The sequence below is a fragment of the Euprymna scolopes genome, chromosome 16 (assembly GCF_053919585.1).
Source record: "Euprymna scolopes isolate OS-2025 chromosome 16, ASM5391958v1, whole genome shotgun sequence".
Lineage (NCBI taxonomy): Eukaryota > Metazoa > Mollusca > Cephalopoda > Sepiida > Sepiolidae > Euprymna > Euprymna scolopes.
In genome coordinates, this window is record NC_136497.1 from 56,107,944 (window position 1) to 56,135,640 (window position 27,697).

General features: G+C 34.3%; 2 protein-coding genes across 5 annotated transcripts in view; both read left to right on the forward strand.

Annotated features, from left to right (window-relative positions):
• The first annotated feature begins 17,690 nt into the window (after positions 1-17,690).
• Positions 17,691-18,047, forward strand: LOC145296178 (uncharacterized). The gene has a single exon (XM_080142386.1). The coding sequence runs from the start codon at positions 17,691-17,693 to the stop codon at positions 18,045-18,047; it is 357 nt and encodes a 118-aa protein (XP_079998512.1).
• A 1,648-nt stretch (positions 18,048-19,695) lies between these two features.
• Positions 19,696-27,697, forward strand: part of LOC145295976 (YTH domain-containing protein 1-like) — an 87,396-nt gene continuing 79,394 nt past the window's right edge. For 2 of the 4 annotated variants that reach the window (XM_080141910.1, XM_080141911.1), the window contains exon 1: positions 19,712-19,940. In XM_080141910.1, coding sequence (XP_079998036.1) covers positions 19,913-19,940 — 28 coding nt within the window. In that variant the 5' untranslated portion in view covers positions 19,712-19,912. Of the gene's footprint in view, positions 19,941-27,697 lie in introns of all 4 variants that reach the window. The other 2 variants (XM_080141912.1, XM_080141913.1) reach the window with 2 other exon arrangements.

The following is a 27,697-nucleotide window of genomic DNA, read 5'->3' on the forward strand; positions in this document are numbered from 1 at the left end:
ATCTTAATTGATACAACAGAGTGGTCGGAAGATCCAAGAGGCGACAGAACAGAAACTGAACATAGTTCAGGGCAAGTTGTGAGAAAAAGGTCTAGTAGGCTCGCATACTGGCCGTCATTGTCGGGCACACGGGTGGGTTCCTGAACAATCTGAGTGAGGTCATAGGCAATGGAGAAATCATGACAGAACCTACACTCATCATCGGTCTTGTTAGAGTGGGTCAACCATTCGACGTTGTGAACATTGAAGTCACCACATACGTGAATGTTAGCTGAAGGATAAGCAGATAGGACTTGGTCAATTTTCTCAGATATGCTTTGAAAGATAGTAACTCCGCTGTTGTGGGGGCGATAGAGAGTAAATATAAATGCCGTAGTGTGAGCTAAAGCAACCCGGAAGCACATATAGGGTAAGTTAGGATCTTCCCTGGAGATGTCCCTACCACATGAAAAGTTATCCCTAATATAGGCACATATTCCATGCCCATGGCGATCTTGGGGGTCAGATTTAGAAGTTAAGTTAGAGTATCCTTTAATTGCGAACTCTTCTAGGGAAATAGCCTGTCCAATGCCAGTTTCACTTAAAAATAAAAGGTCTGGTTTAGTCTCCTGTAATTGGGTTTCAACCTCTGGAAGGTTAGAACGTAGACCCCTGATGTTGGAGAAGGAGACATGGTAGTAGGGGTCTACGTTGGAAGTTGGAGAACCGGGTTTAATCGTGTATTTTTTCTTGAAACTTGTCATGATGAATTTTTGGAATTTGTGGACTAGGTTACTTGAAAAAAGATTGCAAATAAAAGAAGCCTCAAGTAACAAAATTATTTTATTTTTTTTACTTAGTTCTGTTTGTTTCAGTCCAATATGAAGAAAAGTCTTCAAATGTGTAAAAGTCCAAACGTTTAAAAGTTTGCATATGTAATGTACAGGGTTGAACAATAAAATTGTTGCCCCAAAGAAAACAACAGTACGGCTTTATTTTAAACTTTTATTGAAAAAAAAATTAATTCAGGTAACTTGATTATGTTGTAGAGCTGACTTCTATTCAATGTAGCCGCCTTCAGCTTCAACCACTGTGTCAATACAAGCCGGAACTAAGAACATGTCTTTTCCGCAAGTGCCAGTGGTAGCTAGGCGAATACTCGGCAGATGCCAGCAATCAGGCTGGCTTTGGTGTTGTGGGAGGTCAGGTTGATGATGTTATTGACATATGACCAAATAAAGTAGTCCAGCAGGTTCAGATCGGGAGAGGAGAAGAGCCAGTGAGAGAAGAATACAAAATCATAGCAGTCCTTCTGAAGCCAAACTTGGGTCTCTTTGAACTTGTAGGTCAGCGCAGGGTCCTACTGCCACATCCAGGGTTTGTCAACAGCGATCTGATTGCACCAGGGGATCACCACACTCTTCAGCACATCCAGATACACTTTAGTGTAGACTTTCAGGCCGACTTCGAAGATGTGAGTTGGTATGATGTGGCCCTCACTTGAAATCACACCAAAGACAATAACAGGTCAGAAACTTTGTGTTCATCACCATGGGCATGTTCCTGTTATTTGTGGCAATCCAATGATGATTCTGACTGTTGTGCATCTGGTCCTGGCAGAAGTTCTTTTTGTTTGAAAAGAACCAAAGCATGTTTGGCTTCTTGGGATGCTTCAGTCTGTTAAACAAACGGACGGACTTGATTAGACTTAGGTTCTTTGTCTTCTCAATCAAGATGTAGCTGGTCTGGTACCTGTAGGACCTACACTTCAAGTCCTCCTTCACACATGCATTCACAGTTGTGTGTGAGACACTTAAATCTCTGGCAATCTGCTGAATAGGCCACTGGGGAGTTTCATCAATGATTGCCTAGACCTTTTCGATGAACTCCTTGGTTCAGGTCTTCCTGGCAGTGTCCTCAGCCTTGGGCTTCTGCTCTACTACCTCCAAGAGTCATGTGCTCTCAGGTGGCATGATGTGGCCCTTACTTGAAACCACACCAAATATCATAACCATAGGTCGTCTGGTTCATTGAGCTGTGCCCTCCAGCGTTGAACCGTCCGGATTTGCATTTTAAGGGTGTTGGCAATGGTCCTGTTGTCATAACTTGGATCAATAGAGAGGATGAGTTGTACAGCAGTGCATCTCCGATCTTGGTCGTGGAACATTGTTTCACTTTCAGACATGATAGAAGGCTCCTATCTCTCATGAGATTTATACACAATTGGCAGATGGTCTGAAACAAAATAAAAGAAAACCGGTTTTCATTAAACAGTCATTTTTTTCTAGGGTGACAATTTTATCATTCCACCCTGTATATGAAAGACAGTCTTCTTTTCTTTGATTTCCTTCTGAGAAAGATCCTTTCTAGATTATTCCTTAGGAAATTAATACTCTTTTTCCCTCATCTTTTAGAGTACTTTGTTCTTTACAAACAGAATGTAAAGGAAATACATTGACGAGTCAAATCTTCTTTTAGGCTGAATATGTTTTTAAAGTTTGCTTTCCGAGAAAAATCCCTTCTGGCTATTCCTCAGGAAATTATTCATTTTTCTTTCTTTTTTTTCCTTTCTCTCCTTTTAGAACGTTTTTTTTTTTACAAAAGAAATGTGAAGGAAATATATTCACGATTCAACAGCTACCTCGCTTTTCCCTAATGTGGAGAAGGAAATAAAATTCCCCAAATAGTAAAAATAAGCAAATAAAATAGGCAAAGCAACAGCTTACTTAGAAGATATTCTAATAAAAGAGTGAAATATTGGAAAGAAATTGAATTATAATCATTCATTAATTGATGTTTTTCCTGAAGATTATTTAGTAGGAGATGTCAGTTATGTTATACATCAAGAACTCAGAAACAAGAACTCAGAAACAAGAACTGAGAAACGAGAACTCAAAAACGAGAACTCAAAAATGAAAAACCTAAGGGAATGAGCTCCAAACAAATAGCCTCAAAATATCGTTGGAGTTGCAAAATAAAATAATACAAGTATGATAAAACAGCCATTTTCTGTTGGGGAAAGGTCAAATTGTGGCATAAAATAATTACAAACTGTCACTTTGTGATACTAAAAAAAAAAAAAAAAAAAATCACCATTATTCGTCAAATGATGTTTTCCTCGAAAAATAAAACTGAAAACTATCAACAAAAAAGATGACTGCAACCACATAAACGACATCAATTGTCTTGTTTTTATTTCCATGTCATCTGTTCTGTTGTTGTCCATGTAAAAATCTCGTTCCAGTTTCTGTCCTTGCAAATGAATGACAGCTTTTCAGCTAGCAAGGTTAAAGAAATACACCAAAGTGATTGGCTGTTTCCGGTTTAATCAAGCATTTCAAACTATGTTGACATTTTGATAAACAGATTTTACTCTGAACATGAAGTCCATTGTAAAGATGCCATGATGTCTGATTTATTCCAAATGACATCATAACAAATCCAAAAACTAATCCTCCCATTTCTTGTCATATAAATTGTTCCTTTCTTTTCAAATATTATACTTGTCAAGCTTACATTAGGTTATTATTTTGTTATCAATTTATTTAGCTACTACACCTACCCATGATCCGTTGGGTCACAATCACTAAAATTATTTACTTAATTTTGATTTCATTCAAAAATTCATGAACTTTGACATATCTTTTATGGCATTATTGCATAAGAAAAATAATATGAGGTACCTTTAATAAGTTTCCAGACTTTTCGTATACAGGCACTTATAATTCTCTTAAACTCTTGAAAATTCAGTATGTTATTGCTATACATCTTATGAAATGACTGACCAATTTTTATGATTTCAAGTTTAAATGAACACCTACAGCAGGAATTGGAATACACCCTACTAAAGCCTCATTTTCACAGCTGGTGAATTTTAAACATGCAGTCTGGACGTGAGGCATAAGAGATTCAAGGAAGGCAGGATGTCTGTGAGAGATGAGTAAGAAAGTCAGAACACCAGAGTTGATTAGACAAATAAAGAATTTCATTAATAAGGACCATCATGTGTCTATAGAAACAATAAGTGCACAGTTTGATGTCAGTGTGGGAACTGTACACACAATTATTCATGAGGAACTATTAATAATTCCCCCACTCTTTATCTGTGCCTAAACCTAAACGTAGATTCCATGAACAAAGCTTCTTTCTTAGAACTGCACGCCTGTGGAATTGTCTTCCGTTTTCCTGCTTTCCGGCTGACTACAATATGGTTGTCTTCAAGTCTAACGTAAATAAGTTCTTGATGAGCCGTTCCATATAAGTTATCAAATTTACCAAATTTTCATTACTAATGATTACTATATTGTCCAATTTCTACTGTACACGCTTTAACCCTTATCCTTGAGTGGCCTCTTAGCCTTGATAATGTGGTGATGCCCGTGTAAAAAAAAAAAAAAATAACTGAAGATGCAGAAGATTTATGTGAAGTTAGTTCCAATGATGCTAAGAGAAGATCACAGACTATTTGATCAAGATAGGCATCACCTTCCCTATAGTCCAAACCTTGCTCCGTGTGACTTTTGGTTATTCCCTAAGCTCAAGCAAAACCTTAGAGGCTGTCGTTATGAGACAATTGAGGAGATGAAAGAGGCTGTGATGAGGGTCATTGACATGCTTACACAAGAGGACTTCTATGGGCTTCCAGTCGAAGGAGATTACTTTAAAGGGAAATAGAGTTCCATGTGTGTACTATCAATAAAAATGCACATGCAAAAAAACTCTGGAAACTTATTGAAGGCACCTCGTCAGTCTCTTTACTTACTAGGCATAGTCACACAGGCCATCATCAAAGATTTATCTTTGAGAACAATTCATGGTGTTCTCTAGAGTCTGAGTGACAAAAAATCTCTCCAGATTTCCAGTTCTCTCCACTTCTTCCAATAATCTTTGCAGATGAATTTGCGTTATTGCAACAGCGTTTACCATTGATTTCTCATTGGCTGCGATCATTGATCTTCACTAGAATTTGGGTGGAAATAAGCCTCCTCAAGGCCCCAGTCCTCTTTGCACTCATTCATCGGAGGTCTGGCTAGTGTATTCTCTCCTCGGTCTGTCCATCCTCCTTGAACCTCCTCACTTATTTGGTGTGGCATCAGTTTATGGTAACATTCACGAAAAAAAATGGAAGGGAAGGCAGGGACACAGGGAGATTAACTTACATTATTATTATTATTATTATTATTATTATTAACTTGCTAAGAGTTTTCACACAAGTCATCATCAGTGATTGCTCACTAACAACAACAGGTGGTGTTCTCTGGAATCTAAGTAACAAGTCTCTCCAGACCTTTTTTTTTTTGTCAAAAACAAAAACAAGTATTGCACTCTAGAAAACAACCAAATCAAACACCATTAATAAATATTTGAAGATACAAAGAACATGAAACATACTATCTTTTTCCAAAATTATTGGATTCAGTATTGAATAACCGAAATGAGTTACTATGCCACAAAAAAAAACAAAAAAACAACCAAACCAAACTCCATGAATAAATATTTGAAAATATAAAGAATTTGAAACATAAACCCTTTTTCCAAAATTACTGGATTTGTCATTAAATAACTTAAAAAGAGTTGATATGCCATGAAACAAAACAACCAAACCAAACATCTTCTCTCCTTTCATGTATAGTCGGTGAGTATCATCCTTCAGATGTAGTATATTGTGCATGATCATTAATTTCCTAATCTTCTGGTCAAGATGTCTAAATATTTTTGTCTAGTCTATGACTAGTCCAGAATATCCTACTAGTGATACTGCCCAGGCATTTACTTTTATTCGATTTCTACGAAATGATTTAGTTTCAAAGAGTTTTGCTTTTCTACTTCTAATCTTCTCTTTCATTTCTGTTGGTTTGATGGTGTATGCCTTCTAGAACTTCCAAATATTTATGGGTAAGCCAAGTGTTCTCATCTCCTCTCATCTGTTCTATGCCCTCTGCTGTTTCCAGTTTATCCCCTTTTATTTCTAATAGTGCACACTTTTCCATTTCCAATTTGATTTGAATGTTCTGCTTAAAGAGTCTGATCATATTTATCAGCTTTTCCAGTCAATTTTTGCATTTTGCAAATAGTTCCAGATTGGCCATGTACATTAGGTGGTTTATTCTTTTTTCTGTGTCTGTAAACTCGTATCCAGCATCACATCCAACATCGTATTCCTCGAGTATGTTGCCGGGTAGCATCATGACTAAGATAAACGATAGTAGTGATAGTCTCCTTGAAAGATGGCTTTCTGTATTCTTCTCAGTAAAGTGTCATCCTCCAGCTATCAGTACTAGTTTCCATGCTCCCATTCCTTTCTTAATAAGCTTGGTAATATTATAAGATATTTTGTATACCTTTTAACTCAATCATCGATACTTTTGCTGTAGACTATCTTATAGCTGATCCATACCATGACTATGTTTTTTTTTTTCTGTTTTTAACCTTCTTCAGGATCTTTTGATCTTTGTATGTATGTCATGCATTCATCTTTTCCCATTCTACTATCATTCTGTTTCCCAAGGTTATGATTATTAAGAAAATAGTAGATCTGTTCTTAAGATTTTCCACATGGTTGATAAACAGGTTATTGGTCTATACTTGCTTCCTATTATTTCTATAATGTTTTGTATTAGTGTGGTTCTTTCTTTGCTTATCCATTCTGGTATGTTTGTTTCTTGGATACATCTTCTCAGGTTTTGCATTAGTTTTTCATGTAGGATAATAAATTTTCTAAACCAATATGGACTGGTGCTTTTCAGTTTGACATTTTTCTTAAGGTTCTCTTGAGTACTAGCATTTCAGCTTAGTAAACGTTGCCCGGGTGTTTGGAGGTGTATGTTGAGCAAAAAAAAAAAAGCGGTCAATTTTTTTAAATTTGACCCCTATTATGACCACTTAAGATTTATTGTTTGGGGCTCAAATAAAGTTATTAAGTTAGATCCATGTCCAATGAACCTAGATCTAAAATTTCAAGTGTGTAGACCCAAAATTGTTAGAAGAGTTTGGTAGAGTTATCAAAGGTCAAATCGTTGAACTTTGACTCCTTAACAGCCAAATTTCTGGCCGAAAACCGATCATAAAGATTTTCCCAAATCTCAGTACCCTGTATATCAAATTTCGAGTCGGTAGACTTAAAATTGACAGAGTTATTGCGCAGGGAAATGTACACACACAGACACAGACACGTTCACTTTTATAGATATACTAGCATTTCAGCCTGGCGTTGCCCGGGTATTTGGAGATGTATGTTGAGCAAAAAAAAAAAAAAGTAGTCAATTTTTTTAAAATTGTACCCCGGTTATGACCCCTTAAAATTTATTGTTTTGGGCTCAACTCAAGTTATTAAGTTAGATCCATGTCCAATGAACCTATATCTAAAATTTCAAGTGTGTAGACCCAAAATTGTCGGAGGAGTTTGGTACAGTTATCAAAGGTCAAATCGTTGAACTTTGACCCCTTAACAGCCAAATTTCTGGCCGAAAACCAATCACATCGATTTTCCCAAATCTCAGTACCCTGTATATCAAATTTCGAGTCGGTAGACTTAAAATTGACAGAGTTATTGCGTAGGGAAATGTACACAGACAGATAGATACATAGACACACAGGCACTTTCACTTTTATAGATATATAGATAGATATAGATTACTTCATTAATTTCAGTTTCTGTTTTCTCTTCCATTTCCTTAAACCCTGTATTGTAGTGAGGGGAAGATTTTTTGTCTGTTAATGTGTATATCTTATTACGTGTGTCTCTTTGTCTCTATGTATGTATGTCATCGTAATACATTTAGTGTGTGTGTACATATACATATGCGATAAAGTCCACCATACCTTTTTTCTGTTACCTTGATCTTCTCTTTGGGATGTGATTCTTCCCGTCACTGGTCGATGAACTGCAACTACATCTAAGATAAAAACATAATGCTGATTTTCTGGTACTGATTCCTTTATTTCATCTACGAGTGAACTGGGGGAAGCAATTGTATTGCATGGGAGAGAAAAAATATTTCCTCTCTTTCTTTCCACGTTTTCTTTCATATGAACTGAATAACCTTTTTTCAGGTGCCACCGTTGACTCTAGCCACAGTGTTTGATATAAGTCAGTAACTTAACCTTTGAACTCTTCTGCCACTAACTCACCTGCACAGCAAAATCACAATTTTCAACATGCCGGCATAACTCGAGATAGATTACAGATTGTCAGAATTTAATTCTTCCATTTACCCTTCTTTCTCTCTTCTTTTCTTCTTTCTTTAACCCCCCCCCTCTATGCAAGTAGTTGTAGACTGCTACTGATAGTTTCTTTGTTGACGCTTGATCGAGTGATTTTTGCTTGCCAATATAAGCAAAAATGGAAGTGAATAAGGGCAGTTGCTGCCTTGGCATTTGGGAGTGAAAGGTCGTTGTTTGAAAATGTTGGACATGGATGTAGTAACCCATCTTGGTGAGACATCAGGAGGCTCTAGATGAAGGTCCTATTTCGTCAGTTAAATTTTCGTCTAGGTGACGCAAATCAAGAGAAAAATGCCAGCTGAGTTCAGGCAGAAAAGTCTTTAAAAAATTAAGTCAAAAATCTTGTCTAGAGGAAAAGAAATAAGTGCAAATGTTAAACCCTAAAAGAATTAAAAAAGTGACGGTGCATACAACAATAATTTGCTTGGTCCTCATGAAATATTCGAAGTGGAAAGGAAAGTGTATAATCTTCAATGGTGCAGCAAGAAGAGCCTTCTCTATTAAGAAACAAGTTTTTGTTCAACTAAGCTGTCGAATCTATGTCAGGTCAAGTAATGTTTTTCCCCCAAGTAAAAGCCGACAAATACGAGTAAAAGAAAGTTGAAGAAGATGCAGATTTATTTGATTAAAAAAAAAAAAAGACATTTTATATTTTTATGCTATCGCAAGTAGGAATGACAATTTTTCTCTCTAAAAAAATTCCGTATAAATTATTCTTGCTTCTAAAAAAAACTATTCTTACCTAAAGTTAGTTTTGACTCTTTCTCAATCTTTTCTTATCTTTTAATTCTATTCTTTCTCTCTCCTGAATTGTTACTAGAACTTTTAAGGTTCACCAAAAGGGCACATTTTTTGGCAGTCAAAATACAGTCTTTTATACGGTTAAAAGGTGAACTTCAGATTTTACTATTATTTTTTTTCTCCCTCCCCTTTCAATTTATTTTTCCCTCTTTAAATAAAAGTTTATAATTATTTCAAGTGGTTTTTATTTCCTCTTTTTTCTCCTTGTCTTACTTGTAAATGGTTATATGCAATTGGTTTTTACAGGTGCTAGTATTTAAATATGTCTAATTTGGCTGTTACTAAGTTAAATTTGGACAAGATCAGCCCTTCTTTGATTATTTTCAGACATTCAGCATTTCTATTGTGGTTTTGTTGTTTTTCCCATATCTTTCCCCAGAAGTGTTTTACTTCTGTTGGGTTTGGTTTGGTTTGGTTTGGTTTGGTTGTTCTGTTCTTCCTCCATTTACATTTTTATATAACTGGCTTTTATTGTTTACAAAAGTCTTCTTTTTTTTTTTTTGTACTGTTTTGATTCATATCTGTATCTTCTCAGTCTTCCCTGTTTTGTTGCTTTTGTTTTAGTTCTTCGTGTTATTCATGCACTCTTTCTTCTCTGTCAATCATATCTCACTTATTTCATTGCTTCCTGTTTTTTCATCTTATTTACGGTTTAAGCTTCTTTTTGAAAATTATTGATTTCCCATCCATTCCATTGATGAGTTTTTTTGCTGACCTTTATCATAAAGATCCATACAAATTTTCAGCCAGTAGTTTCTGAGCGAAGAGCAATAGACAGACAGATAAACAGATAAAGAGAAATATAATATAATTTGCATATCAGTGATAAGAAAGACGAATTGTAGTGGAGAACATGTCATGTGTTTAGCAGCAAAGAGAACATGGTGAGCTAATGACGTGAATGTTGTGGGAATGCTGGCAATTTTTGTAGATTACAAGCTATTTGAACAAGAAAAATAAAGACCATGTCGAGAGTCGGTCTATTTGAGATTTAGAATCATCATGTTATGAAGAAGTTTTAATTACGAGACAAGAATCGAAATTTTTACAGTTGGTGTTGGTATGTTTTGGAGAAATTTTTTATACATTTCAAAAATTATCGTCATCATGTTATGAAGAAAATTAAATTACGATTTAAGTTAGATGTTTTAATTTTATTTTGTGTTTGAAAGTCAACAAGAATATCAAGGGATACTTATGCCTAGTTATGTTTAACTGTGTATTGAGGGTTAGTTTAGTCTAGCCATGTATTGAGGGCTAGTTTTGTTTGGCCATATATCGAGGACTAGTTTTGTCTAGCTAGGTATCAAGGACTAGTTTTGTCTGGCTGTGTAAGGGATAGTTCAATTTGTTTGTATAGTGAGAGCTAGTGAAGACTGGTTTTGTGTGAAGTACTAGAGATGTAAGGTCTATATGATATTAAATGATCTCTAAAGATCATGGGGGGGGGGAGTAAAATATAATTTGCATATGAAATGAGCAGCTGCAATAAGAAGGATGAATTGTGGAGGAGAATGGGCCAAGTGTTTGGCAGCAAAGAAAACATGTCGAGGTTAAAATGCTGAATTAATAATATGAATGTTGTGAGAATGCTGGCAATTTCTTCTTTTTTGCTTTTAGATTAGTCAGATACACACAAACACAGTAAACTCAGTAAAATGGCAATATTCTGTTTCAACACTCTTAACAGATACCCCACTATTATTATTAGAAGGATATTATCTCCAACAAAAACAGTTGTAATATGACATCATATTATTTCATCACGTGGCATGTCTGTTTGCTGTTTTATTTTCTGTTTCGTAATGCTGTCTGCATATATTTTAAACCCCCCCCCGTTTAGTTTTAGTTCACAATAGGGTAGAAATGATAGTTGTTGGTATTTGATTAAGAAATCAGAGCTGAACGATAAAGCGAGTTTGATAATAACTTTATTCAGGAGAGCATGCTAGGCCGGTAATGGTTACATCCTGTCCTAGGCAATCCAAAGCAATTAGTATTCCCGGTGTAGGGTGCTTGGTCGACATTCACTGATGCCTTGTATCACGGTCGTGATGTGAGCATAGGTAAATTAAATGTTTCTCAATCCCCAACAAAAATATGAAAATAAAAGGTCAGAAACGGCATTAAGACAAAGGCAAATTTTAAAAGTTCAATATGATTTTTATTTAACAATATAAGAAAGGCGAACGATGTTATTGTGTTGATGTATTTTTATTTGTGCGTATGCTGGTTTAGCATGAGAGTCATGAAAGTGATAAAGCTAAAATGTTCAGGAAAGGAATATTTTGCCAATAAAGTTAATGTTTGTAACTTCTTGTACGATCGCTAGGACTCTATATATGTATTTGTATTTAGTCTGATAGGTTTCGAATTAAATGCGTAAAACAAAGTAAAGAGAGAGAGAAATCTTGCTCTGACTGGGGCAGATGTCTTTTCTTTTTTTTTATGAAAGAGGTCACAAAAATGTTGATTTTCAATGGTTACGGGCATAGAATTTAGGTAATGCAAACTTATATAAATATACCCTTTTGGTAATCAGTCCAAGGAAATTTACAGCTTCAAGTGTAAAGCGCGCAACAATCATTTTTAGTTTACGTCAGGAGACGGAGTGAGTGTTCGAAGAGCTGGGTTACCGGACAGAAAAAAAATCTGACTTGGCGCATTTGCCTGTTTTATTGTAGACAGACCGGCTCCCAGCGAAGGCTGTTGAAAAAATCTTTTGGAATTTGCTTTCCTCGCAATCCGATTGGCTGAAAAACACAACATCACTGTGACGTAAAGTGCTTTCAACTACGTCGGTGAAACAAGATGAGTTTTAGTTTTTACGATCACGAAAATTGCATGTGTGTAAACAACAGATGTACGCGGAACCAAAATGTTGCTTGTACAATTGTTATATATTCGTTATTATCGAGGTTATCCTTGAGGGGTACCAAATTGAGCTTTCGTTACATTTGAATGTGTTATATAGAGTTCTTCATTTAGGGGCACTTTTTACGTTTGGGTGTATACACTGTATAACATCAAAGATTCCGTGTGCGTATGATTGTCTCTAATATAAATGGTTGTGTGTTTGATTATCATAAAGGGAATCGTGTGTGTGACATGTAATTTCTGAACCTACCTCTGTTTCTCGCTGTTGAACCATCTGGCAATTTCTCATCCTGGAGGGAGACTTGATACCTGTTTGACGAAGATTTATCACTCCAAGACGATGAATGTGTTTTATAGATTTTATTTCACTTTCCCCAGAGGTCCTGCAGCAGGTGTAAAGTGAAATCTGCTTGTGTGGTTCTTCTTCACACACGTCAGCGTTCGTCTCCCCCCTCCCCAGTTAAGAGGGGGAGACCACGGAAAACGTCCGTCTTCTTCAAAGCTCAAATCAAATCTCACAGATCTAGCCAACCACGTCACACATACGTAATTTGGTCAGCTGACCTTTGGTTCTGGTAAACGTGTCTACCTCCACGTTTACTCACCTCTCTCTCTCTCTCTCTCTCTCTCTCTCCCTCTATATTCTCTTATAGAGACACAAAGAGAGAAAATAGAAAGAGTAAGAAAGCCAGAGAGAGGGGGGGGGAGAGATGCTCGTTAACATTCCTCCACCCCTTTTTTATCAAAATGTATGGCAAGCCATACATTTTTAATAACTAACTAACTAAAAAAAAAAAATAATTATGTCCGAAGTACATCTTTATTTTTTCACTTTCCGGACTCACCCCTTTTCCAAGAAAGATCAGGCACCAGTACTCTTCTACAACACTATCAACCCTTCTGCTGCTTCTCGAAAGTCCCTCCTCGACATTAACTTGCTTCCAAGTTAGACAAAGGTACAGCTTTGCAGATATACATCTTGTCTAGGCGGTCGCATTGTTGGATATTTTCCACTGACTCTGCTCTTTATTTGGACCACTTGGCCAAACAAATGGAGACTCCATTTTCGATCACTTTTTCGAAATGGGGCCAGCATATCGCAATTACGACCAGAACGTCGGATGCTCCATGTTGGTGGTAGCTTTATCGCATGGGGACTCGAACCCCAGACCCTCAGATTAAAAGTCTGATGCTCTACCGACCCAACCATCCCACTCGCGTTCTCGACTTTCAGCATAGGCCTAAGTCCCAGTTTTTTTCCTTTACTGTAATGCCCTGACGTCTTTCTCTGAGTGGTCCTATTACTGGAGCTTTGTTCTATTCTATCTACTACTTCGGGACTTCACAAAGCTCTTCTACTAACTTCCTTGGTTGGTCTAAGCCAAGATACGCCTTCACACTGATTCACTCGGAGCCTGTTTGAGTTCCTGGAACCCGACAAGATACGGAATCATCACTCTCTAACTAATGCGCCAAAGCTTACTTGCGCATCGATTTCTAACTAAGTAGCTTTCCCTTTGTGATTTTTCCGCATTCCCAGCAAGTCCCAAGATTCCAACCCAGATACCTCTCACACATTCCTCAAAAAAAATAAAAAAATAATAAGGCTCTATCTTGTCCCTTACGTAATCTGCATCTTTCCCTTTCTTCTATCTCCCCATGATTAGGCTTGGTACCGACTGTCCAGTCGCTCCGTACCCTGAGGAATTATCGCGACCTCGCACGCCAGACTTTTGTTGGACAAGACTTATTGCCGTTGCTTGGGCCTACGTGGCATCTTCCAACTCACTGGAACCACTAGTATTGTTTTAACAGGGTACTCATTACTCTAAAATAGTATTTCCCCTGCCAAATTTTCTAATTTGTGACAATACCGTGGGTTATAAAAAAAAATAAAACAACAGAAAAAACTGCTTTCTACAGCCTAATCGCCTTGTAATTCTCATGAAAAAAAATGCAACTACGCGCTAAACGTCCCTAAAATATAACTAAACCAACCAAATCTATTCCAAAATAATTTAATTTAATAATACCAATTAAATTCACCCAGCATGTTTTTTTTTTGTTTTTTTTTTTTTTTTTACACTTTAAAAAATTTTTCCATCCCAAGCCTTATCCTATTCATCATAAGCCTACTCTTATTACTAGTATATTGTGGGAAACAAAAAACCTCTTAACATTCCATATGGTGGGTAGCCTTCTATTTTCCTAAGTACTTGCATACATATTTCATTCATCTTCTCTTGAACGATTCGTAACATAATGGCCACGTCAGCCATTGCACCCCCTCTGCCCCTTACGCCATGTCAGAGGGCATTTCATTTGCTCTCTGAAGTTGATTACAACTAGATCCGCTCACGCTGGACAGAATACATTCCGTTTACTGCTATGTCAGAAAAAACTTTTTTTTTCCAAAGTCGGTAAGCGCAACCTGCCTTGAAGACACATAGCTTCACGGAAAACATCGGATTTCCACACATGAAGTACTCAAACTTGCTCCATGTTGATTCTACTCGAAATCAACAAAAATCACGATAAAAAAAATAAAATTCGAATCATTTCCCGAGAATAATGAAATTAATAACTACTCATGTAATTCAACACCTCTCCAAAATTCTAACATGCTTGCCACAGAAATTAAATTCCATTCACGCCCCACTTTTTTCTTTCATTTCTTCATATAGTTTATTTAACCCTATATTTATCCTTTTTTTTTTCTCCCTTACTTATGTGGTGAAAACGTCACTCATGTCGAATAGAACATTTATTCTACTTTTCGAAAATTGAAATTAATACCGACTGAACCTTTGACTCTTCGGAAACTGTATTATTATTATTATTATCATCATTATTATTATTATTATTATTATTTATTACACTGTTTAAATCTTATTTCTTTCTCTTTTTCCCAATTTTATTATTACTATTATGATTATTAATTAATTAATTAGCAACACGTTCTTTCTTTTATTAATCATTCTTTCAATAGACCCCACAAGCAAAGATTTCACCTCACCATTCTGCGAACAAAAAAAAATACATGTCAAAGAACAAGAAAATTCTGCCAATACCGTTTGACAACACATCAATTACATAAAAATAATAAATTAAAAAATACAAAAATATCCTATAAGCAATCACAAAGTCCCATCTCACTAACAACAAAATTCCAAATAACAAAACACAGATTCGTGGATACTCCTTTTGACCACGTCAGCAAAAAAAAAAAAAAAAGAAATTCCTACGAAAAATTCGCCCAATCAGCGAAAAAGAAAAAAAATCATTTTACAGGACATGACCATTGTCTTTTCATCAACAGTACATATTGTTTTTCATTAAAAGTTACATTTAGTTCACAGTTTTAAAATGACACAAAATATTCATAACACATATTTTTGATTGACGTGTTTATCTTTGTGGTAAAGGCTCGTTACAATCATATGTTCTATTTCTTTTTTTTTCTTTTTGGTTTTCTCACTGGCTGTTGTTAAAAATTTACAAAATAAGGTCATTCTTTGATTTTCCCTTCTAATTTTGACATTAAGTGATATTTTTCTTCGTTCATAACGAGCTAATTCCCAATACGATAAACATTTTTTTTTAACTATTTTCTATATATAAAGTTTTACATCTGTGTGTTTGTATGTCTTCCTTTTTCTTTCTTCGTGAAAAGTTGTACGTGTGTATTGCTTTTCTTTTTTTTTTTTTTTTTTTCTTAATTATTTTTCTAATTCGCCTAGTGTTTTAATGGACCCTACGTTGTGTGTGTGTTGATTTGTATTTTTTTTTTTTTACTGTTCTTTCTTTTTCTTTTTTTTTTTCATACATTTTATTGTTTTTCTTGTCCTTTTTTTTTCTCTTGTTTTTTTTAGTCTATTTCTTTTTTCTTGACACTAAATCTCCATGCTTCCACGTTGTATTTTCTTAAACACAGGTTCGATTATCGCATCGGTGATGCGACTGGTCGACGAGCACCAAATTTTGAATATGTTATATATTCTTATCATCGAGGTTATCCTTGAGGGGTACCAAATTGAGCTTTCGTTACATTTGAATGTGTTATATAGAGTTCTTCATTTAGGGGCACTTTTTACGTTTGGGTGTATACACTGTATAACATCAAAGATTCCGTGTGCGTATGATTGTCTCTAATATAAATGGTTGTGTGTTTGATTATCATAAAGGGAATCGTGTGTGTGACATGTAATTTCTGAACCTACCTCTGTTTCTCGCTGTTGAACCATCTGGCAATTTCTCATCCTGGAGGGAGACTTGATACCTGTTTGACGAAGATTTATCACTCCAAGACGATGAATGTGTTTTATAGATTTTATTTCACTTTCCCCAGAGGTCCTGCAGCAGGTGTAAAGTGAAATCTGCTTGTGTGGTTCTTCTTCACACACGTCAGCGTTCGTCTCCCCCCTCCCCAGTTAAGAGGGGGAGACCACGGAAAACGTCCGTCTTCTTCAAAGCTCAAATCAAATCTCACAGATCTAGCCAACCACGTCACACATACGTAATTTGGTCAGCTGACCTTTGGTTCTGGTAAACGTGTCTACCTCCACGTTTACTCACCTCTCTCTCTCTCTCTCTCTCTCTCTCTCTCTCTCTCCCTCTCTCCCTCTATATTCTCTTATAGAGACACAGAGAGAGAAAATAGAAAGAGTAAGAAAGCCAGAGAGAGGGGGGGAGAGATGCTCGTTAACACAATCACTTAATATTTGTAGCAAGTCGCTACACTGGTACTATAACAGGGAGTGAGGAAAGTTGTTGGCAATTGTTTCAGCTAGGTGATTTTTTGTTGTGAACTTTTTACAGAGAGAGACCATATATTGGAGCTCAATCGAACATGTAGCTATATTTGGCCAAAACATTGAGGATCCTGATAAAAACTTGAACAACCATCATGGTTTGTATTCAACAGCAAGAAGTGTTTCATAAACCAGCCTAGTATATCTTTTTTGGAAACATATACACCTCCACTGGAATGAAAACAGATCCAGATAAGGTGCGCAACATCAAGCAAATACCAAGTGCATAAAACAAAGAGGAACCACGTTTTCTAGGTATGTTAAATTACCTTTCCCCATCTATTTCAACTTCACTGAAAAAAACTCTGCCATTGCACAGCCTTCTTAAATCACAATCACCTTGGATTTTGGATCCGTACCATCAAAAGTGCTATGACCAACTCAAGGAAATGATTAGAATGAAAGCTGTTAGCAATTGTGCATAGTATTGAATGGTACCACATCTACCTTTATGGGAAAGCTTTTTTCATCATCACAGACCATAAGCCACTGGTTAAAATATGTGCTAAACCATTGCATTCAACACCACATTGGTTACAGCAAATGTTATTGAAGATCCAGGGCTACCTATACCGAGCAATATACAGACAGGGTAGTGAAATTATCCTTGCTGACACCCTAATTTGATTGCTTGAACTTGAAAACAACAAATCAATTGAGCTAGACGAGAGAGTAGATAGCATAAACACTGAAGTCAATGAAGACCAGACCATCTCAACCATCAACTTCTCATTCAAAAAGCATAAAATGCTCTGAAACACAACAGCAGAGGACCCAACCATGAATCTCATTAAGGAGGGATAGCTAAATAATATCTGTGAATTACCTGCCAAAATCCAATCCTATTGGTATTTTTGCAATGAACTTGCTGTTGAATCTAGAATTCTGTTCAGGGGAAAACAAGTACTCATCCTGGATTCCATGAAGGAAGACATCTTATACCAGCTCCACCAAGCCCATCAAGATATTAAGAAAACACACTAACTTGCAAGAGAAAGTATGTACTGGGTAAACATCAACAAAGATATTAAAAGGATTTACAAGTCATACACATTTTGCCAGGAACACCAAGATGCAAACAGGCATGAACCACTGCATCCATATGACATCACATCTCAACTTCGGAAGTTCATCACATCAAACCTATTTGAGATTGATGGACAGCAATTCCTGCTCACTGTGAATAGGTACTCAACATACCCAATTGTCAATGAAATGCCAACACCAGTAATCAGCAAAATGGTGGCAGATAAAATGAAATATTATACCTCTCTTTTTGGTCATCCAGATGAAATCATGATAGGTAATGGCCCACAGTACTCGGAACAGGCTTTCCAAAGTTTCATCAATTCCTGAGCATCAAGCATATCACAAGCTCACCTCACCACACCAGAAGCAATGGCTTCATAGAGAGACATGAGACATATTAAATCAACAATAAAAAAATGCAAAGACAGAGAGAACTGACATCCAGCTTGTTCGTTCTGCTGTAGATTAAGGCAATACCAGTAGACACCAAACTACCATCACCAGCTAAAATATTTTTTGGAAGACCTACTTACCCAACCACCTTACCCAGCTTATCAGAACCAAGAAAGGAAGAACATTAAAACAGTTACATGAGACATCAGTAAGCACAAAAACCCATCATGACCATTATAGTGGAACCAGAAAATTACCATTATTCCCAGGTCAGTGTGTATGGGTACTAAATAAACTCAACAACACATGGCATCCTGGAACTATAATCAAGAATGACAAAGGACCTAGAATCTACATAGTAGAGGCACCCAATGGAAATAGACTTTGTCACAATCGCACCCATTTGCATATCACACACATTCCAGTGACAAAAAAGGTTCACTTTGCTATCTCCAAATCTGACACCATACAGGACGTGAGAAAATCAAGGGAAAATTGATGTTGGAGACAAAATCACCAAACCCAACATCACCAGAACTACATTAGACAAAAACAGATATGGCCCACTTCAAACTAAATCAGGAAGAATTATAAGAACACCCTCCCGGTACAAAGACTGATCTTATCTCATAGATCATAACACCATAACATGCTATAAAAAGACAAAACAGACAACAAATATGCACATACAACTCAACAGGGATAGGGATTTTATGGTACCGCAGATACTATTTGCCTCAGATTGCCAGGGACCGGATGTAATCCTTATTGGTTTAGTTCACTCCTTTGAATAAAGTTGTTTTCATGCTTACTCTATTGTTCGACTCTAATTTCTTAACCAAATACCAACATCTATCACTTCACTCCATATCTGTCCTAAACTAAACGAAAATTCAATGAGCAGAGTTTCTTTCCTAGAACTATCCATCTATGGAACGCAATACTGTTTGTTTGCTTTTCAGCTGACTATATCATGGTCATCTTCAAGTCTAATGTGAATAAATTCATATTGAGTCATTCATTTAGAAAATTTAGCCTTTTCACTATGACTGATTTTGTCTTACTGTATACTTAACACTTAACACTTGAGTGGCCTCCAGGACTTGATAAGTGGTGACTCTCCAAGTTAAAAAAAAAATTATTATTTTAACTCATATCCTTAGTGCGCAATATCGAATAGCCATATGAACTTATAAATAAAATATTATGTTATATTTAAAAAAAAACAAAAAGATTTAGTTCTTCCAATCTTTATTAAACTAATTTCAATTGATTTATTATTCATCCAATTTATAAGTAATTGCAATTATTTTCAAAAATCAAATATTTATTTAAAATCAAATTCATAAAATACAAAATTTATCAAATGTGAAAAATAAATTGAATGACGAAAATAAAGCGTAATTATTCCTTAAATAATAATTGTAATTTTAACCCATCGCCTCGCAAAGATAATTGTTGGAACATTTATATTTAACACTGTCTGTTTCTTTGTCAATCTGTACATGTTTTTTTATTTCTTTCTTATTCTCCTTTCCCTCAATTAATTCCCTTTATCCTAAACAATGACCCCCGCCATTTTGTTTTTCCACTTTCTCGTCTTCCGCACAGGAGAGCGACAACATAATTCCCATTGTAATCGAGGAGAAAGAAATTCATTTCTTTTCCTCATTATTCTTTTTTGTCGTGCGTGTAAATATTTACTGCATGTTTATTTTTGATTTCCGAAAAGGACATATTAGGCGACAACTTTTGTTTAGTTCAGTTGTTGCCTTCTTTGCATGATTATTTAGATTTACATGAATGAAGAAATGAGCGGCACGAGAGGTAAGAAGACGACGAATCCTTCTTGTTTGGCCATTGTTTCGTTTTTTATTTATTTATTTTTTTCAATTTCTTATCCAAATTTGTCTACTCGTTAACTTGCTATATCCTTTTCTGTATTTTTATTTTATGGATTTGTTAAATCATGAAATAAGAAATTTTATTTTTATTTTCAAAAACCTTATTTTAAAATACTTGACTATATATATATATATATATATATATATATATCAGGTGACCATACTTGGATTCTTTTTTTTTTTTTTTTCGTTGCATTAAAACAATTTGTATTATTCGCATTTTATCACCAAAATTTGTATCAAATTAATATTTGTTCGAACCGATAGCAGTTTACCTTTAGTATGAAAATGGAGACAAAAGATATTTTTTGTGTGTGGCATCGCAAAAAAGAGCACGAATTCCAGTGAAGAAAAAGTGGAGTTTTGCACGCTTTCAGCGTTCTAAATTTTTGTTTCACAAGATTGTGATACCGTGCTGATATTTAGAAAACCATTCGGTAAATTTTTACGACTTGACCCAGCGTATTATAAACACCCCAACCTCCCATGTTAAGAACAGCTTTCGGAACTCCCCCTCCCCTCCAACCTTTGAAGCCGTTCTTAACATGGGGTGATTGGGAGTGTTTATACTACGCTGGGGCAAGTCGTAAAAAAAATGGTGCTAATGCAGAGAGTGATCCACGCTATTTTTTAAAATCGTATTTCCACGTTTAATTAAAATTTTATGATATGTTTCGTTTTTGTTTTTTGTTTTTTTGTTTTTTTTTTTTGGTAAATATGAAGAATTACTCCACCCTTTAAAATTACCTGTTTACATTTGGCGGCCGCCAAAACACCCCCGCCCCTCCACCGCCTCCCACCAAATGTAAACAGGTAATTTTTGTAAAATATTAAAGTTCTTCTGCTCGGTTAATGTTGGCACGTTACTTATGTTAAAACGGTTAATTAAACTGCATAAGCACTTGAAAAACTATACAAGTTCTATAATTGAACGAAAAACAGACAGTTATCCCCCCCCTCCAAAAACAAAAAAAATCATAAAGTGAATGCATTTCTTCATATCTTGGAAACTACTTGTTTCCTGGAATTTTAAACGTAAGTGGTAATTTTATAGGATTTTCCGAGGATGGAAAGTAAGCCCCCCCCCCAAAAAAAAATCGTGCCCACAAAGTGGGTGATCATTTTACGTTAAATTATTATAGAAAAGTGATCCCCCCCCCACTTTTTTAAACTAACATTTCTTTGTATCTTGGAAACTACTCGTTTGCCGTAATTTTAAACGTTATTTTCATTTTCAGCGACCCCGAAAACCTAAGAGTGATAATTTAAAGGAATTTTCGAGAGTGGAGTAATTCTTCATATTTACCGTTTTTTTTTTTTTTTTTTTTTTCTTTTTATTCAATTGTAAGGTTAAAGTACAGGTACAAAGTATCCTCCCCTTCCCATGTTAAGAATGGCTTTTTAAATAACGTTATTTCAGCATGGATCACTCTCTGCATGAGTACCAAAAAAAAAAAAAAATACCAACCATTCTTAAAATGGTGAGGATGTTTAGTAATTATTCTGTACTTTCACCTAACAATTTAATAAAAAGATATAAAACTTGAATTCAACTTAAAAATACTATTTAAAAAATAGCACCGCACCGTAACGTAAATGCATAAGCGTCAATTATTTATTCGATCATGAATTAATTTTATTTGCATATTTTCTTTTATCCTTTACTTTTTTCTCTCCCATTAATTTTTTTGTGTTCCCTCTAATATTAAAATTGGCAAAACAAAATTAAATTCTTAATTGTTGATGAATATTTAGAATAACTTAGCCCCCGTCTCGCTTCATGTTTCTTTTTCCGTAAAGTTGCAGTATCTTTCCGTCCTTCAAAAATGCCTTAAATTTACTAATCAGGTTTTCGGGGCCGCTAAAAACGTAAATAACGTTTAAAATTCCAGGAAACGGGTAGTTTCCAAGATATGAAGAAATTATAGTTAAAAAAAGTGGGGATCACTATTCTATATTAATTTAACGTAAATGAGCACTCACTTTATGGCCACTTTTTCGGGGGTAAAAAAAAAAAAAAAAACTTTTCTATGGGTTTTCGGATATGCTGAAAACGAATATCGCATTTAAAATTTCCATAAAGAAAGTAGTTTTTCGGATATGAAGCATTCAATGGGTAAAATTTTAGAAAAGGCGTGAACTCGAATTAGTAGAAAAAAAATTCTTGTAGATTTCAGTGTGCTGAAAAAGAATCTGAAAACCGTATCCGTCGCAAGTTAATAGTTTTGGAGATATTGATATTTTTCTAATGGATTATTTTCTTTGTAAAATCAGCTATAATGGCGTAAGTCGGCTGATTACGCATGCCCAAAGAGAAATCATTTATTTTTAAAAATCAGCATTTTATTAGTTTCCATAAGTAAAAAGTAAATATCACAACGCATCGCATCAATGATGCGATGCGTTGTGATATTTACTTTTTTGCGACGCATCATTGTATTTGTTCATGTAATTTCGGTTCTTGCATTCACGTACGCAAAATGACTTGTCACATTGCGGAGGAATTTTTATCGGGCATTTTAAAAAAAAAAAGTGGTTCATTTGTGTGTTATGTAGTTTAGTTCTTAATGCTTTTTATGAATTGATCTAAAAAATTCAGTTTTCATAAGCGGTTTATAAAAACATAACCGTTTTTCCGGAAGTAACGTGCCGAAATTTATCGAGTAGAGTAATGATTAACATTTCACAAAAATGGTAAATTTATACAAATACCGTGACAGCGAATTAGTAGAAAAAAATGTACCCTAACCCTAACCCAGTTTTCAGATTCGTGTTCAGCACACCGAAACGTAACAGAATACTACGTAAAAGATTTTACTAATTCGCTGTCACGGTGTTTGTATAATAATACCACAAAAATTATGTTTACATTGGCAGGGCGACGGCGGTGTTGTTGCGGTAACACCGCCGCCCCTCCTCTGTGAAATGTTAATCATTACTCTGCTCGATAAATTTCGGCACGTTACTTAGGGAAAAAACGGTTAATTAAACTGCACAAGCACATGTTAAGCTATACAAGTTCTATTATATGATTACTCCCTTCCCCCCCCAAAAAAAAAGAACGAAAAACTAGTGTTTTTGTAAACTTGTCGTGTTACTAACAGCATTATTTTTACTATAAAATGAGGTTAAACTTTTATGAAAATATTTCTTGTGATTTAAAATGTCCGCCATGTATACATGCGCTTTGTGAAATGTCACGTAACTACCGCTCTTGCGTAGTGTAAATGAAGTCAGCGAAATGGCCTCTGTGCGCATGCGCAATCAGCCGACTTACGCCATTATAGCTGATTTTATAAAGAAAATAATCCATTTGGAAAAATATTATCTCCGAAACTATTAATTTGCGATGTATATGGTTTTCGGATTCTTTTTCAGCACACCGAAATCTACAAAAAAAATTTATCTTAGTTCGAGTTTACGCTTTTTCTAAAATAAGTCTTTGTTACACGTGGTGGTGGCCATTGTTGTACAGCAAAAATGTGAGCGTACAACAATGGCCACCACTTATAACACAGAATTAAATTGCTTGATATCCAGAAAACTACTTATTACGGAAAGCTTAAATGCGATATTCGTTTTCAGTACATTCGAAACCCCCTAGAAACAAGTTTTTTTTTTTAAGGTAGGCCACAATTACCAAATAAACACCTTCCCTAAAACAATTGCCAGAATCCCTCCCCCCGCTACAGGTGGCCATAAAGTGGTGATCATTTTACGTTAAATTAATGTAAAGTGATCCCTTACTTTTTAAAACTATAATTTCTTCATACCTTAGAACCTATTTGTTTCTTGGAAGTTTTTATACATTATTTTCGTGTTCAGCGTCCCCGAAAACCTACGAAAGTGGTGATTTTAAATGATTTTTTGAGGATAGAAAGATACACCTTAACTTTTTTTATTCTCGTGTATTTATTTCCCTGTTTTTACTTTTTTTTTTTTTTTTTTTTCTCTTCTCGCTCACATGCCCCCATTCCGAATTCATAGCAGAGCAGTCAGTGGGCCGACATCAGTAGATTTACAAAAGTAGAAAACGGGAGACAAAAAGTACCCTTTTTTTTTTTTTTTTTTTTTTTACCTAAAACTTTATCCATTTACGTGATTTTTGGAATATGACATCTTTGTTCCATGACGATTTTTCTGTATTTTTTTTCATCCTAAGAAAGTTAACATTCAATGATTACTAAACAAAAGACATGACTTAGTGCTTTCAAATAAGTTTCTGCGTGTAATTTTCTGATATGAAAAACAGTCAAGTTCGTTTGCTTATTTTTAAACAGGTAAACATTAATAAGAATGATTTTTTTATTTATTTTTTTATTTTTTTTTCAAGGCATTCATCGTGAAACAGAACAATCAACATAAAAGTAAACAAAGATATGCAAAACTTGAACAGGAACACAGTCACTGATTTCCTGAAGCACACACACACACACACAAACAAAAACAAACTTTGTTTTGGATTCATAACATTTTTGTCTTCATGGCAAACGTAATGCTGAAATATTTGATACTTTGCAATTTAGTTATTTCTAAATCGGGTTAGTAATGTTACCCCTCCCCCTCAGGCATTTTGTTTTTGTTTCAGCTTTTTAAAATATTACAATTTATTGACATCACTTGACCTATTTGGTCAATTTTTACGATGTGCCCCAGATCGTAAGCACCCAGGTTTGTGTTACTATACACATAGATCCGAAAAAGTGTTAACATTTATTTGTTATATATTTTTTATCAAAGGCAAGATAAGTTACTTTTCTACCTATCTGCAAAGGTTTTTAATGGTTTTACTCGCTTTAAGACATCGGTTCGAAAATCATAGTTTTATCGGTATATTTGAAAAAGCGAAATGACGGTGTGCATCAGAATCGGCCATTAAAAATGCCGTATATGAACTTGAATAAATCAACTTACTATCTTTCCAAGCTCATAACTGTTTGAAAAATGTAATTCAAACCCTAATTTATTTTTTTTCAATTAAAGGAGCAAAGATCAAAATTTAAAAAAAAAGAAAAAAACAGTTTAATAGCAAATTATGCAATGTTTTTTTGTTTTTAATCGGTTTTCTTTAAATCTTTTTTAAAGAAAATCAACGAAATTTTACTTAGTTCGATTATAAAAAAATATATATAAATTCCCAAAAATCACTTATCTATAAAAAAATTCTATTTAATGTGTACTTCCATTGTTCATTAAGAATTTATCCATATTTATACTTATATTCCATGTCCTTAAAAATAAAATACTTTTTTAAACAAGGATTCCACAAAAAAAAAAATGCGAACTCAGATTTATTGACTGTTCAAATAAATGGAGAGAAATCTGATTTTTTTTATTATTATTTTACGGTGACTTATAAACGCCAGAATTAATATCTTATTGCGTGCTGTTAACCAAAATTAGTATTTTTGGGCCTCCATAGATGAAAAAAAGCACACATTCACTTATAAGTTTTTTCCCTTAAACAAAAAATCCAGTCGACCGATTTTTTTTTTTTTTTTTTTTTAATTCTCTTAATGAAATACACGAGTTTTTATTATCTTATTTCTACTTTATCGAATGATTTTTTTTTTATCTAAAAAAAAGAAAACATTGAATGAAATAGAAAAAATAGTCGCCAGCGATCGGTATTTACTTGACGATATAAGCATAACATGAGCTTTCATTTAAAAAAAAAAAAAATCAACGTGGTTTTAAAATAAAGGTTTTACACTTTGGACTTTACAGGTAAATTTCAAAAAAAATTTTTTTTTTTTTTTAATTAGAATATTTTATTTATTGATCTTTTATCTTCAATTTGTGATCTATAAAACTTTGGTACGTAAATTATTATTTGAATTTTAATAGATTTTTTAGACATTTTAAATTTGGAGGGTGAATTTAAAAAAAAAACGATTGTCTAAAATATATTCGGTTTATTGGAAAGAGCATAAAATTTCATTGACCCTGAAAATATCGTAAAAATTGAACCAATAGAAAAATTGATAGATTTTTAAAGTTTAAAAATTGAAAAAAATTTCACTCGTAAAATTATTGATTTCATATGTTAAAAAAAATGGCTAGTTGAAACGCATGCGGCCACTTTGTAAACACTTTTTTTTTTTTTTTTTTTTTTTAATAAAAAATATTTCTATTTAAAACAACTTTAATAGTTTATTTTGGAAGTATATTACATACAGAAAATAAACAACCCACTTTTAAAAGAGAAATTACGAGTTTCTTTTTATATTTTATTCAGTTTTCTGTTAGGGGTGTCAAAAATTCCCCCAAAATTCTGAAACACTTAGCAGTATGCTTGCTGTTGAATACGGTAAGTTTAGGAAAATGAGTTCAAACTAAATAATTATACAAAATACTGTTAGAAACCCACAGAATATATATCCGCCTATGTCATGATAACATATATTGAGTTTCTAACAGTATTTTGTGGGTTGTTTATTTCTTTATGGAAAATACTTCCAAAATAAACTATTAAAGTTGTTTAAAAAAAAACAAGGCCGATAGCCATTAGTCGCGTGCTCTTGTGTAATGAATGAATGCGTGAATGTAGGATTGACATGGAATTCTTAAAGATAAACTAAAATGACCTGAAATGACTAAAATAAATAGAAAGTAAATGACTTTAATGAACTTAAGAATGACTTGAATGCTTAAAAATAACTGGAATCCTTCAAAAACAACTTGAATGATCTGGAGAATGACTGGTTGTAAAGTGGGTGATCATTTTACATTAAATTAATACAGAAAAGTGGTCCCTCACTTTATATCACAGTTACAAACATAAGTACAGCATGTAATAAGAACAGATACTACACTTTTTGACCAAAAGGCCAAGAAAAGCTTAAAAAGCTAAGAACAGCATCTATTAACAGCAGACCTTTGATCTTAACCAAAAAGGCCAAGCACAAAAGTGTTATGGACGGATGGACCGACCGACGACGGATTGGCTTATAGAGTCACTTGCACGCGACTAATAGAAATATTATTTTTTATTTTTAAAAAGAGTGTTTACAAAGTGACTGCACGCGTTTTAACTAGCCATTTTTTTTTAACATATGAAATCAATTGAATTTTATGAGTGAAATTTTTTTTTTGCAATTTTTAAACTTTAAAAATCTATCCAAATTTTTCTATTTGTATAATTTTTACGATATTTTAAGGGTCAATGTGAAATTTTATGCTCTTTCCAATAAACTGAAGATAATATTTTAGACAAACGTTTTTTTTTGTTTTGTTTTTTGTTTAATCCCCCCCCCCCCCATTTTTTTTAAAATGTCTATTAAAATTTAAATAATTAATTTACGTACCAAAGTTTTATATATCACAAATTGAAGATAAAAGACAATAAAATATTCTAATTTAAAATAGTGTTTTTTTTTTAAATTTACGTGTAAAGTTCAAAGTGTAAAACTTTTTTTTTTTTTTTAATGAAAGCTCATGTAATGCTTATATCGTCAAGAAAATACCGGATGCTGGCGGTAATTTTTTCTATTTCATTTAATGTTTTCTTTTTTTAGATATTTAAAAAAATAAAAAATAAAAAAATCACTCGATAAAGTAGAAATAAGACGATTATCAAAAACTTGTGTATTTCATTAAGAGAATTAAGTGAATGTATGCTTTTTTTTCATCTACGGACGCCCCAAAATACTAAATTTGGTTAACAGCACACAATAAAAA